The sequence below is a fragment of the Miscanthus floridulus genome, chromosome 1 (genome assembly GCF_019320115.1).
Source record: "Miscanthus floridulus cultivar M001 chromosome 1, ASM1932011v1, whole genome shotgun sequence".
Classification (NCBI taxonomy): Eukaryota; Viridiplantae; Streptophyta; class Magnoliopsida; order Poales; family Poaceae; genus Miscanthus; species Miscanthus floridulus.
In genome coordinates, this window is record NC_089580.1 from 42103348 (window position 1) to 42117760 (window position 14413).

General features: G+C 43.0%; 1 protein-coding gene across 2 annotated transcripts; it reads left to right on the top strand.

Moving 5' to 3' along the window:
* Positions 1-7960: 7960 nt before the first annotated feature.
* On the top strand, positions 7961-14206 carry LOC136480976 (anthranilate synthase alpha subunit 1, chloroplastic-like). 2 transcript variants are annotated; one of them, XM_066478384.1, is made up of 11 exons: positions 7962-8375; positions 8492-8685; positions 8776-8965; positions 9539-9690; positions 10690-10805; positions 10902-11148; positions 11248-11304; positions 11671-11823; positions 12456-12536; positions 12774-12860; positions 13751-14206. In XM_066478384.1, exons 1-11 carry the CDS (start codon positions 8243-8245, stop codon positions 14072-14074), a joined length of 1734 nt encoding a protein of 577 aa, XP_066334481.1. In that variant the 5' UTR covers positions 7962-8242; the 3' UTR covers positions 14075-14206. The 2 variants fall into 2 exon arrangements, with proteins under 2 accessions (XP_066334484.1, XP_066334481.1); XM_066478387.1 differs by lacking the exon at positions 11671-11823 and having other exon boundaries at positions 7961-8375.
* The last annotated feature ends 207 nt before the right edge of the window (positions 14207-14413 follow it).

Here is a 14413-nt window from a genome sequence, read left to right on the forward strand (position 1 = left end):
TCCCCGGTCGACATCGTGGTCGCCCCAATGCCACTCAAGCTCACCACCGGCATAGCGCCAGCCGGCTCCTGGCGTGTTTGTAGGAGGATCTTTTTTGGAGCGAGCCGCAGGAGAGTCCCACATCCTCTGACGCTGCAAGGGACATGGCAGTCAGTTTATGGCAAAAATTCATTAAGACAAAAGGATGAAAAAACTCTTGACTCACCCTAACGCCATCATGCAAGGACATTTTGGGGCTAGCTTTCTCGACCCCGACTACTCCTCATTGGCACATTGCCACTTTGAGCCCTGCCTTGGCTCGGAGGGCTTGGACAAATCAGAATGGCCACCTCCTGCTGACTCTAGAGGCGCCACTGAGGGCTCGGACAGAGCGGGGCGACCTATTTCCGTCGGCTTTGGGGCCACCATAGATGGACCGAACAGAGCAGGACAGTCTGATTCTGCCAGCCCCAGGGCCACCGTCGATGGCCCAGACAAGGTGAGGCGACCTGATTCCGCCTATTCTGAGAACGTCGTTGAAGGTCCGGACGGGGCGAAGAGGTTTGATTCTGCCAGCTCTGGGGCACGTCCTCTCCCTCCTACCCTATGGCATGCCATAGGAAGGGCCCTGCCTATGGTGAAGGTGGGTCCTCATCCCTAGTGGCTAGATCATCCCATGGGATGTGTAACCTGGAGCCATCATCCTCCTCCTCCTCTTCTTCTTCCTCCTCTTCTCCTGATGAACCTTGACACCGCTTCCCTCGCGGTAGCTTTGCTCACTGCTTCGACCACCATTTCTTCTCCTTGTCATCCTTCTTCTTCTTCCTTTGTTCATCCATAGCATGGTTTGCCACCCTCATGGCCACATGCTCTGGCAGCGGCGTGATAGAGTCCTAGAAGACTAACCCCACCGGTAGCTCGATGAAGCCCACGTCCGGCTGCATCATGAGATGCCCTGGGATTAGGAACATGACATCACCCTTCCCCATGGCCTCCTTAATGCGCTATGTGACCTCACTATCATGGAGCAACCCCTAGGCAAGCATCGTCCTGATGAGCTACGCGTCGGGCATCATCCCATACAGCGGGAGGACACGCGCCATCAGTGGCGCCACCCTCCTCGCATGATACCCCCTAATGACGCTGGCCTCGAGGAGGCCATGGGTCTTTAGGAACATGATGGCCTCAAGGAGGTCACACATCCTCTTCTTCTCGTTGATGGGTGGCCCCCATGGCCATGACGGTGGTACCTCTTTGACCAGGCGCCCGAAGAAGATCGACAAGGGAGCGGCAGGGTCATTCTTCAGGTAGAACCAATATGAATGCCACCCCTCATTGGATCTAGAGAGCTAGTAGGGCATGTACTCGGTTGCCCGCTGCCCTCGAAGGTGAATGCCCACGCATCCCTTTGGCACCGGGGTCTCCTAGCCTCTCTCCTTCTTCTTTATCAAGGAGATGGAGAAGAAATATCTCCACGGCTTGAAGTGGGGTTTGATCCATAGGTACCCCTCACACATTGTGATGAAGGCCACGATGTGCTGGATCCCATTAGGGTTCAAGTGCTGCAGCTCAATCTGATAGTGGTGCAGCAGATTCTAGAAGAAAAGGTGGGAGGAACCACGAGTCCACAATCGTGGAAGGGCATGAAGGAGATGACATAGCCGTTGGGCGGTGCTGGCACATCCTCACGGTCGGGCACAAGACACTCCACCACATCGGTCCTCTCACGGAAAAGACCACGCTTGATGAGGCCCTCCATGCGCGCATGGGAAACATCAGAGTGGTACCACAAATCCATGGAGGATGGAGGCGGCTGTGGGAGAAGCAAAGGCGGCGGTAGAGAAGTAGAAGCGGAAGCTACAAATCTAGGGCTCCAGCGACAGATTAGCAAGCATGGCAGATCCGAACGACGGTGATGGAGAAACAGAGAAGGTAAGGCTATGGTTTTGGTGTGCAGAAACATGAAGGGTGAGGCCGCTATTTATAGGACAGAGCAGGGCGAGAAGGAGAACTGTCCACCTAGGTTCATGCACCGGCTACGCCGCATCACATCACCTCTCTCTGAAGATTGTGCACATGCTATCTCTGGCCATGTCCTCGAAGGACACGCTGGATGATGGTTTGCTTGGTTGATGGGCCAAGAACCGTCGCAGGTAAGGAGGGATACAGAGCTGAAAATGCTCCTACGGCCCATTCAGAACTAGGAGTTCGAAGGCTGGCCTATCGATGGGTTCACAGCCGCTCTGGGGCACCCTTAGAGCAAGGGGAGAAAAGGGATAGGCCCACTAGCGGCCAGTACCCGGCCGCACGAGCGCCGTAGGCATTCCGTCCCACATTCGAGTCTTGGTCGGTTCCCAGTCTATAGTTTTTCCTCGAAGAAAGGCAACAAGCCCTTAGGACCAGCCAAACAGACCCAAGAACTATATGGATTGGCCGCCAAGAGCCTAGAGTCGGTCACCAGCTGACCCATGCTAGACCCCCATGAACGGGAAGTCGGGGCCCCACTCGGACTGGCCCGTTAACAGCTCATCGAGCACCATGTTTCGTCCATCGAGGAAAAACAAGACCCGGCTCAGCCTCTCTATTTTATCGAAAAAACGCTTGAGGGATGATGATAGAAAAGACGAGCCGACCCTCGATCGGACCCTTGCTATGCGCAGGGGCTCGAGGGAAGTTGGACTTGCAAGGAGACTGAACGCGCGGTCGTAGTACAACGGTGGACCGATCGAATCCTAGGGGACCAGAATCAAGAAAAATCTTTCCGACCTCCCCGAATTCTATGGTTACATGCCCCCAAGAAGACTGGTCGCGACAAAAGGGAATCACTGTCCTACCAGGGCACGTCACGGGCTACAAAAAGAAGGCCAAGGCCTTCAGAGTCCTGTCGTCCAAAAAAGCCTCCAAAGGAGTATTCTACTCCTCCGTAGACTCGGGGGCTACTGTTGGGTATCGATATTAGGGATTCCCAAAGCAAGGAAGTTAGCGCCCACGCTGACTCCCCCAGATGGCTCAAGACGTATTAAAAGGTCTCGCCCGACCCCAAGGCTGTGGGCTCCGTTTCGCCCGACCTCAAGGCTGCGGGCTCCGTCTCGCCCGACCCCTTGGGTATGGGTTCTGTCTCGCCTGACCCTAAGGACGCGGGTTCCATCTCGCCCAAGGCCGCAGGCTCCGTCTCACCCGACCTCAAGGCCACGGGCTCCGTCTTGCTCGACCTCGAGGCCATGGGCTCCGTCTCACCCGACCCCAAGGACACGGTTTTCATCTCGCCCAAGGTCGCGGGCTCTGTCTCACCTGACCTTGAGGACGCGAGATTCGTCTCATCCAACGGGGACCCATACCGTCGCCAACCACTCCAGGTCCAAGCGTATGGGCCTGGGTCAAAACTCTGACGCTAGGGAAGAGGCTGGCACGCCTCGATGTAACCCGTGGCCATGACGGGCCATACCTGGGGATTCACATCAAGAACAGTGTTGGGCGTGCCGATGCTGTTCTGCCTAATCCTCATACGAACGCTGACAGGTGCGTCAGTTCATCACGACGTCCGCCGAGACGGAGTGGAACGCTATGATCGGTAGATGACGCCAGTGGTGAACAGGGCCACAACATGGAGCCATCCATGTTGACATCTACAGGATCGACGGGACCTGTGTGAAGGAGAAGAAGGACCCAACAACCTTGGAAGCCTTTTTCTCTCTCTGGTTCTTCTCCTTTTTCTCCTCTGTAATCTGCGCTTTCCCTTTGCCTATAAAAGGGGAAGCAGGGCGCCCCATAAAAATGGGAGATCGGGGGGATCTAGACACAAGAGCACGACATGAGCACATGGCTGAGCGACAAGCGAGCTCTCAGTACCCGTTCACTCCTTCCACCAGAGACTTGGGATCCTCTCCCTCTCTCGCCTGTTTGTAACCCCCACTGCAAACCAAGTGCCGGTAACACGAGCAGCAGCGAACTGGACGTTGGGACGTTCCGCCCGAACCAATATAAACCCTTGTGTCCTCCGAGCATACCATTAGAGCCAGACGTGTAAATACAAATTTACTCGTCGGTGGTCCGAAAACATCGATGCATGTGGAAGATAGCCATGAATATGTAGAAATTCCATAAATTGTAAACTCAAGTTAGAGGTAACCCTTTCGCTTAATTGCTAAAAAAACACTAGAATGCACTTATATTACGTGGGAGTAAGGATTTTTCTTTTGTTTTCTCTCTCCAGACAGAATTTCTGAACATGTGAAGTACCCCTGACAAACAAGGAGTAGAGTTGAAGCTGAAGCAGCTTTAAGGGCCTGTGGATAAGTTTTAGATTCTCAAAAACTAGTTTTGCCTCTAGTTTCTAAAATTTATATTCCAAGTAAAAACTGGTGGGGTGTTTAGATCCCTAGATTTTAAGAATTTGGCTTCATTTATTGCTCACATGTCACAAGAAACTGATAAAAACTAAGTATCAACAGCTTCTTGGTGTTTAAGAATCTGAAAAAAAACTGGTAGCAAAAATTGATATGTTTGGATCCCACCTAATTTTTAAAAACCGGCAAAAACTGCAAGGACCCAAAAATGGCCTAAGTTGGGGAATAGTTTTTCTGTTCTCTTCGCTTGCCTTTCAAGCAATTCCTTGACCATGGCAACAATTCCCTTTTAAGCAAGTATATTTACTACTACTTGTTTATCTTTAGCTATGTATCTACATGTACATTATGCATATATATATATATATATATATATATATATATATATATATATATATATATATATATTTGGAAAGCCAAAAGCAGTTACAAATTGGAGCGGAGGTGGTAGTAAAAAATTGCTTACACGAGTAAGGACAATAAAAAAGAGAGTATATTTCCCCTCGTAACGGAGACGTGAGATTCCCCAACAATCATCCAGACAGATGATCGATGCCAGATTGCCAATCATAAGGCGGGCCCAGTCGGTGCAAACAGATTGGCACATGTATACGCCTGACTGGCATGCTCTTCTTGTCTGTACATTTTTGTATGTGACCGATAATATTAGTAGTAGTATCTTTGAAAAAAATATATTAGTAGTACCTTTCAAAAATACATATTATTAGTATGTTAGCATATGTTCGCAGTATGCTTCTTTTTTTTCCGTTCGATGCCGATGGCCAACCTTGCTCCCATTTTACAGTATCTGTCAATTGCCGTGTAGTAGAGGATTAGTACGAAGGATCATCGTAAAGCATATGCCGAGCCAGATCCGACTTCTGAATTCTGATGAATTCCTCTTCTCTGGTCTCTCTCACTCTAGTATCATAGTATGTATTAACCACCGGCACCGTTTCTTGTTATTACAGTCGTGAAAAGGGCCCAGCCGCCACGAACAAGCTTCCCCGCTGGGCGCTGGTCCCTCCCGATCCGTCGATCTCACGCGTCGCTGCTGTTTGCCGCGACTTTTCGGTACCCAAGTCGTCGTCACCGTCTCATCGAATTTAATTGAACTGATGCGCTATGCTCCGAACTTGACCTCCGTTTCAAATTACATGTCATTCAAAAAAAACTTGAGAGTCAAAGCATTTCAAATTTGACCAAAATTACAGAGAAAATTACAAAGATTTATAGCATCAAATATGTATACTATAAAAATATAATTAATGAAGAATCTAATGAGACTTAGTTAATATCATAAGTATTATTAATTTATTATGTTATCATATAAATTTGATCTACGATCTTTTGACTCTCCAAGATTATTGAAATAACTTATAATTTGGGACGGAGGCAGTATTAATACTCCTATATGTTATTATGAGGTTTGTAATACAATCAAGATAAAGCAAAATGACTCTCTTCAAAAGTTCCTGTGATAGGCTACAGCACTGCTGAACAACACCAATACAATGTTACATACTTCTTCCGTCCTAAAATAACTGTCGTTTTTGTTTTTTGAGAAATAACTTTGACTAAATATATATTAAAAATTAATATTTATGGTATAAAATTAATATCATTAAATAGATCGGGTTGAATTTTTTTTCATAATAAATTTATTTAGAGATACAAATGTTGCACGTATTTTCTACAAATCTAGTCAAACTTATGACACATAAACCGAAAGGGACAGTTATTTAGAGACGAAGGGCTCGTTCGGCTTTTTGTCGACGCCATGATGTGGCAACAGCTGCTGCGTCAAGCATGACACAGAAGTACTGTGTGCTGGCTGTGTAACAGCACTAGATACCGTAGGGCTCAGAATTTTTTTTGATAAATTTTAAATGCTAAAGGCTGGTTGTGTGTCATTTTTGTCCCAATTTTCACTATTACTACGTAGAAAGAAATACTTCTTCAACCAATACCACGGTTCATCAGTTTTTTGAAAGGAAAAACACAAAATTTCAACATCCCTAAGAGCTGAAAAGTCCAATCCAAATCGGTCCAGATATACATCTATCCACCTATCATCATGTCATGTGATTTGTTAACCCCGTCTAGAAAGGGCTTAAAAAGTTGTGGTTGCTCTAAATTACGTGAGTGTAGAATTTTTTAAGATGAAACAGTTATTTTCTCGAAGACAAAGATTCTTTCATCAAGATGTGGTGGCCCGTTTGCTAATTCTCCTCTATAGGGGTCGCTGGCTCGCTGGCCGGCCCGTTTACCATCGGGCGTAGTGGGCCCGGTGTAACTTATCCTCAGAATAGGTCCAACCTAAAAAATAGCAACAGTGATCGGTATAGAGACACAGACAACCTAAGTCTGTTTGGTGGTTCTAGGAACAAAACAAAAATATCCCTCGGTAATTGTAATAAACGGTTTCTCATTGTTTATGTATGTTTGTGCCAAACTCATGCGTGTGTGCTGATCGCTTCTGTTTTTAGCATATTGATTGTTTTTTCTTTGTTTTATTTTTGGATATATTCGGAAATACATTATTGACTCATCATTTTCTGCTCATCTGAATTGATTAGTTTTCCTATGATACAAATCCGGTTATTTAAATTAATTCCTCAATTATCTAACATAGTTTTTTTGATTTGTTCTTCGATTTACCATCGTTATTTGCTTATTTGGATTTCAATATGAATGTACTAGCCTGCCTCAGTGTTGTTCTAGGCCTTAGCCTTCGAAACTGGTTGCCGCTCAAGTAACCCAAAATGTAAAGACAAACGAAAGGAATAGGGAATGCCAGAATGACGAATATCAATAATTGGAAGAACTAGGGTTTCATTCCTCCTCTCCTTACACGACTCTCCTAGAGCTCTATTTATACACATCCACACCATTTACAATGACAGAAGTGCCCTTCTAAATGCCCAAATTCTAGAGCATATTCCGTACTACCGGGCCCTCTTTGGTCAATTCCGCCTTTGGGCTCCCCTGGTGGGCTCCTTCCTCGTCTGGTCCCCCTTCCCCGCCCCGTAGCTGACATAAGTGGGGACCACGTCGAGGGAGCCGTGCAGCTCCTGTTCGCCCCTTCGTAACACGGAGACGAAAAGGGTCAACCTGCTCAACACATATATCATCATACCGAAAGCGTCATGATGAGCGAAAGGACGCCCTCGCCGCTTTGGCGGGTTACGGGTGTGAAGGTCGAAAAGCCTTATGTCTTAGCCGAGATAAAATGACATTCGCCTTACCTGTCAATAACCACCGGTCTCCCGAAAGGTAGTCATGCGAAAACACTGACGGCAAGGCGGGTGGTGGCGAAAAGGCAATGCCTCTCCCCAACACTTAGGTTAAGTTGTTCTACCGATTTAGCAAAGGGAACATTTTTTTATTTATTTAATTAACGGTGCTATTTGTTGATTTGAATTTCGACATAGCTTGAAGCTGACTTCTTCTACCAATGCATTAAAGGAAGGGCACATTCTTTGATCTAAAAAAGATGCTTTGCTGATTCGGATTTTCACCCCCGAAAAATGCACCGGCCAAAAGGCGAAAAAAGGGGAGAAAAAACATCCTAATCCGTGCGCTGAACAGAAGAGTTGAGAGAAAAACATGCATGTCCATCCATCCAAGCATGCGAGCAGCCTGAAACCTCGTGGGCGGGGCGCCACAACACAACATAATCCGTTCTTTCGTCTTTAGCGGAGCACGCGGGTGGCCACGCCGGAAAGCCAGGCGCTGCCACGACGTGTCCCGCCGCGTCCGCGCGCCCTCCCCCGCTCCACTCCAATCGTCCCCGCCCGCCGCCCGCGTGCTCTTCCCTTGCGCCCCGCTCCGCCCCGCCGCTATCTATATCCATTGTCGCTCGCCCCCTCAACAACCATCGGCACACTTGCGTTGCTGTTATCCGCCTGCAGTCCATGGCCACCGCCAGCCTCGCGCTCTCGCTGCGCCTCGCGCCGTCGTCGCGGCCGCTGAGCCTCCGCCGCCGGGGGAACGCCGTCGTCACCTGCCGCGCCACCACCGCCACGTTCCACCAGCTCGACGCCGTCGGTGAGTGCCTGTGCCTCGATCCGAGGCTGTCTGCTCCGCCGAATTGAGATTGGGTATGCTGCAGTTTTGGTTGATTAATGCCGTGGTACGGTCTCGTCTCTCGTGCGTGCGCTCAGCGGTGAGGGAGGAGGAGTCCAAGTTCCGGACGGCGGCGGCGGAGGGCTGCAACCTCCTACCGCTCACGAGGTGCATCTTCTCCGATCACCTCACGCCGGTGCTCGCGTACCGCTGCCTCGTCAAGGAGGACGACCGCGAGGCGCCCAGCTTCCTCTTCGAGTCCGTCGAGCAGGGCTCCGAGGGCACCAATGTGGTGAGTCATAGATTCGCTATCCGTGACACCCGGCCGGCCGGCTCTCGGCCTCTGGTAGTCCAGACATTTCACCGAGCATGTGATTTGCAGGGGAGGTACAGCGTGGTCGGGGCGCAGCCTGCCATGGAGATCGTGGCCAAGGCTAACCATGTGACAGTGATGGACCATGAGATGAAGTCGAGGAGGGAGCACTTCGTGCCTGATCCGATGAAGATCCCCAGGATCATCATGGAGCAGTGGAACCCGCAGATTACTGACGGCCTCCCTGATGCATTTTGTGGTACACTTTTCCCCCCTTCCAGTTACTCTGGATTTAGAATGAGAATGCTAGCTGTGATTTGTGTATCTCAAATTGTTGTCATACTGTCACTTGCCATAGATGATACATCTGTGAACTTCCTTTGAGGTAAAAACATCCTCTGTTGCCTCTTGCTTTACATACTTGGGGTGAGGCCATGAGCCTTGTCCTATTCTCCATGCGCATGTTGCTAGTACTCCCTCTGTCTCAAAATGATAAGAGCATTTTAATAGGAAAAAGTATAACAAAATATATTTTAGCCGTTAAATTTTCTTACTGTATGTTGTCATTTTCTAATAAATCAATCTCAAATTAGAGGCACTTTGGATGTAAGTCTATTGATACAAGTTTCATGTCCTAATCTTGTATGTAATTTGAATAATTTTGTTGGTCCAAGTTTGTATATTTTGACTTCACTTAAATAGCTAGAATGTTGTTTGGTGATATACTAATATTACTTCTCTTCAATAGCTAGAATGCTCTGTAGGGAAGACATGGGGATAGCTCTTTGTTTTGTATCAATTACGGTCACAACATTTTTATGATATTTTGTAGGGGGATGGGTTGGATTCTTCTCATATGATACAGTACGTTATGTTGAAACAAAGAAGCTTCCTTTTAGTAAGGCACCGCATGACGATAGGAACCTTCCTGACATTCATTTAGGCCTCTACGGTGATGTCATTGTGTTTGATCATGTTGAAAAGGTATGTACCATATACACCATCCCTTTATATGTTTCGGTTGATTAGATAATACTCTAATTTGTCATTTATACATGGTCAGCATGCATACTCAAGTTATAGATGTGGCTTTCTTCCTTATGAAGCTACTCAAGCTATTATAAGAGTGCATGCTTGTAAATCAGATGGTGTTGTGCTCCTCCTCTGTTCCAAATTATAGTTCACTTTAGTTTTGTCCTAAGTCTTCTTCAACTTTGACCAAGTTCTGAGAAAAATATATATTGACATCTGCAACTTTAAATAAAGTGCTATAAAAAACATATTTCATAGACAATCAAATGAAACTAATTTAATGTTGTAGATATTGAAGCATTTTTATATGAACTTGGTCAAAGTTTAAAAGTTTGATTTAAGACAAAACCGAAGTGAGCTATAATTTGGAATAGATGTATGTAACTTTATACAGGGCTAGTATACTCAAATTATGGATGTTGTTTTCTTCCTTATGAAACTACTCAAACTAATATAAGAGTGCATGCGGCATAATAATGTACTCTCTTCATCCTAGTGTTTACTAGTATTATGCTATCATGAAAGGTTGATCTGTTAACATATTTCTCTCTAATAAATTAATAACTTAAAAATTGTTTATATGTTCTCGTGTAAATTGTATATTTATATGGTATAGCATTGGACATGATTAGAATTATGTCATCAAATGTTTACCGCTTCATTCCTTGTCATGATTTTTTGCACTTTTTATAAGTTATCCACAACCACGTATGGTGATTGACTTTTCCTATATTATCACTCTCTTAAATATTAAAATTTTCCAACCACTCTATGATGATTTTTTTTTATAATTTTAACATTGTAAATAGGTAAAACTACACCATATAGGAACAATATATTTTTTCGAAATATATTTATTTTATAAGTTCTACTTTTGTTTAATATCAACAATAACCACATATCTGGCAAATTATGAGTGTTGCTTACCGGTCTAATCTTTATTTGCTATAGAAAACACATGCTATTCATTGGGTGAGGACGGACTGCTATCATTCTATTGATGAAGCATATGAAGATGGAACAAATCGGCTTGAAGCTTTGTTATCAAGATTACATTGCCTCAATGTGTGAGTTATAAGGCTTAGATAACTCGTCGTTTTTCATAAGTATCATTTCTTTTACTAGCGCTTATTTTACTAATCAGTTATTAATCCTTCTTGTAGCCCAACACTTTCTTCTGGTTCGATAAAACTTAACGTTGGAAACATTGGCTCAGTAATGCAAAATTCAACGATGTCAAGAGAAGAATATAAAAATATCATTGTCCAAGCTAAAGAACGCATCTTGGCTGGCGACATTTTTCAAGTAGTTTTAAGCCAACGTTTTGAGAGACGGACATTCACTGACCCCTTTGAAATCTATCGTGCATTGCGCATCGTAAATCCTAGTCCATATATGGCCTATCTACAGGTGCCTATAATACATGTAAAATATTTAGTTTTTTATAACATGTTGGCCAACATATACTAATTGATATACATGTGATTCATCTCTTATGACATCTCTTAGGCACGAGGTTGTATTCTCGTGGCATCAAGTCCTGAAATTCTTACTCGGGTGCAAAAGGTAATAGTGAAATATAAAATATATCTCCAAGTTAAATTTTTACCCCTATTTTTTAGAAATTGTTTTTATATATAGCGATGTTGTAGCATGTGTAAAATATTAACATAGTTTATGATTTTTCTAAATAGTGAATGAAAATATAGTTGAGATGTGATGTGATAAAATTAGGCATGAATTGAAAACTCCCAAAACTGGATATTTAACAATATTATTAGAGCCAATGCGGTTTCAAATTATATTACCCTTTCACATGCTTATGTTATCACAAATTAATCTCAGTGTTTATTGCACTGTCTTAAATATTATAAAAAGGAAATATTACGGTGAAGTGAACATAATGAACTTTTTTTATAATTATATTTTTAGAGGACAGTAGTTAATCGACCGCTTGCTGGAACCATAAGAAGAGGCAAAACAAAAGCTGAAGACAAAGTTTTAGAACAATTGCTTTTGAGTGATGAAAAGCAGCGTGCTGAACATATTATGCTAGTAGATCTTGGCCGAAATGATGTTGGAAAGGTTCATTTTTTCTCATTTCTTATTCATTTTTATTTTTTGTTGGCATACTTTATTTCCAATTCATTTAGAATATGTGCTGTTGTGCCATTTATGTTTCTTCGTTACCTTCTAATAAGCAATTGAGAATAATATCCGTGATTTCGAGAAGCTTCTAGATGACAAGATACTAGGGTGGTCATGGCTTTATGTTAATATATAGTCGATTCTAAAACTAAATATTTTTAGGATGGTAAACATATTAAGAAACTGGATAGAGATGCAAAAATTTTAGAGTACAAATATTTTATGTGGAATGTTCAGATGGTTGCCACTTGCCATGAATCTAACTTTTGTGTACAATTATATTTTCAGTTTTATGTTTAAACAAATTTGAGCAACTCTCTATAACAACAAAAAATAGATAAATTTTCCATTAGACACATCATTTCTACACTTTTGTTAGTGGCTACTAATGAAATGCATGCAATATCAATGAGAAGGACTTGATTTGGTTATGATTTAGATAAGACAAACTTTTATATGTGTTTGTCGTACTGTGGTTCAGAAACAATTAGTTTGGTGGTTTATTAGTTATTATATAGTTATTACACAGCTATCTTGTTTCATCTACAACGAACCTGTCGCGTGTACAGGTGTCCAAACCAGGTTCAGTAAAGGTGGAGAAATTGATGAATATTGAACGATATTCTCATGTCATGCACATCAGCTCTACTGTGAGTCTTCTTTTACGATAATAACAAAATTCAACAATATCACAATTTTCATGATGCATTAGTTAAATAATTATCGTCTTTATCATATAATACATGCTGACCATTAACTGCTTATTATGAATGTTTCTGTGGTAAGTAGTAGAATACCAATTATATAGTATGAACTTAACATGTTTTTATGTTTTGTATTATCAATAATTATTTATAAAAAACATGCCTATTTTTAAACTTATGTAGGTCACCGGGGAGCTACGTGATGATCTTACGTGTTGGGATGCACTACGAGTTGCATTGCCGGTTGGAACAGTTAGTGGCGCTCCAAAGGTAACTTGTTGAACCTGTAGTAGTAGGCATGCATAACCAAAGAATGAACAAACATGATTGTATCTTTAAATGTTGTTCTGACATCGAATCACTACACATTAGCTGAACTACACACTATTAAAACAAAACTTTACTTTCTAGAGAAAGGGGTCTCGCTTTTATAGAAAATCATGGATTTAGTATGACAACTGGAATATGATATGATAGAAGGCGGGAAAAAGATAATATCAACATACACAATCTCTAGAAAGAACCATTAAATACACCAAGATTAGCTAAACATGTGCAAACTATAAAACATACAAAAGTTGTTGTTAACGTGATGAAATATAGTATATGTCAACTAGAGATGGCAATCCTTCCGGTGGATATGGTACAAAATTCCATCCACGGGTGCGAGTCTAGATATAAAATTCTACTCGTGGATACGGGTGCAGGTATATTGCTTTACATGTGCTTGAAATGCAAGGGATTATATCTATTCTAGTGATAAACCAACTCACACATGTAGATAATGATAGGTATCATACTTAATAGGTGTGCAAAATGTTAATCGCGGGTATAAAATTTTACCTATTATTACATAATTCGTTGTGAGCAGTAATCATTTAATTTGCAACTTAGCTGGCACACTGCCATCATTAATGTCAACCTCCCTAATATGACTAAATTGGTGATAAACTTGTTGTAAATTTATGAGTTTTAGTAACCATTAAGAAACTTATAATAATTTAGGATATATATATCATTAATATTTTTCATCACATGACCTTTGACTAAGTGGTGTCTTCCCCTCAAATGATGTTATTGGCAAATATTTCTTGTTTTTCTTTTTTTCTCTGAAGCTGTCTTGAGTCTGACTTCTCATGTCATTTTGTGAACCCAACCAGGTGAGAGCAATGGAGTTGATTGATCAGCTAGAAGTGAATATGCGTGGCCCGTATAGTGGTGGCTTTGGAGGGATTTCCTTTTGCGGTGACATGGACATTGCACTCGCTCTTCGCACTATCGTATTCCCCACCGCATCTCGGTTTGACACCATGTACTCCTATATGGACAAAAAGTCACGGCAGGAGTGGGTCGCTCACCTCCAGGCCGGAGCTGGCATAGTTGCTGATAGCAAACCAGATGACGAGCACCAAGAGTGTCTAAACAAGGCTGCAGGTGTTGCTCGTGCCATTGACCTTGCCGAATCTACATTTCTAGAAGAGTAGCCTAGTCAAATGAAGCAAATGTATGTTTTCATTCTCTGTATAATTATGGATTATGGATTATACTAGAAAACATACTTTCCTAGGTTGAATAAAGACTCAATTATAATAAAGTTAAAAAATATGAAAAACAAATGATAATCTTTAGCCACCATAGCATGTTAATTTACATTAAAAATTGACACACTAAGGCGAACAATCAAGAATGACACGACAAAACATCTAGTATTCTAATGTTCATGTTTTGTTCTTAATTATTTGGCATTCTAGTATGTGATTTTCAAGCAATCATATATATATTTTTTGCAAATACAATATAACTTTATTAATTATCCACAAAGC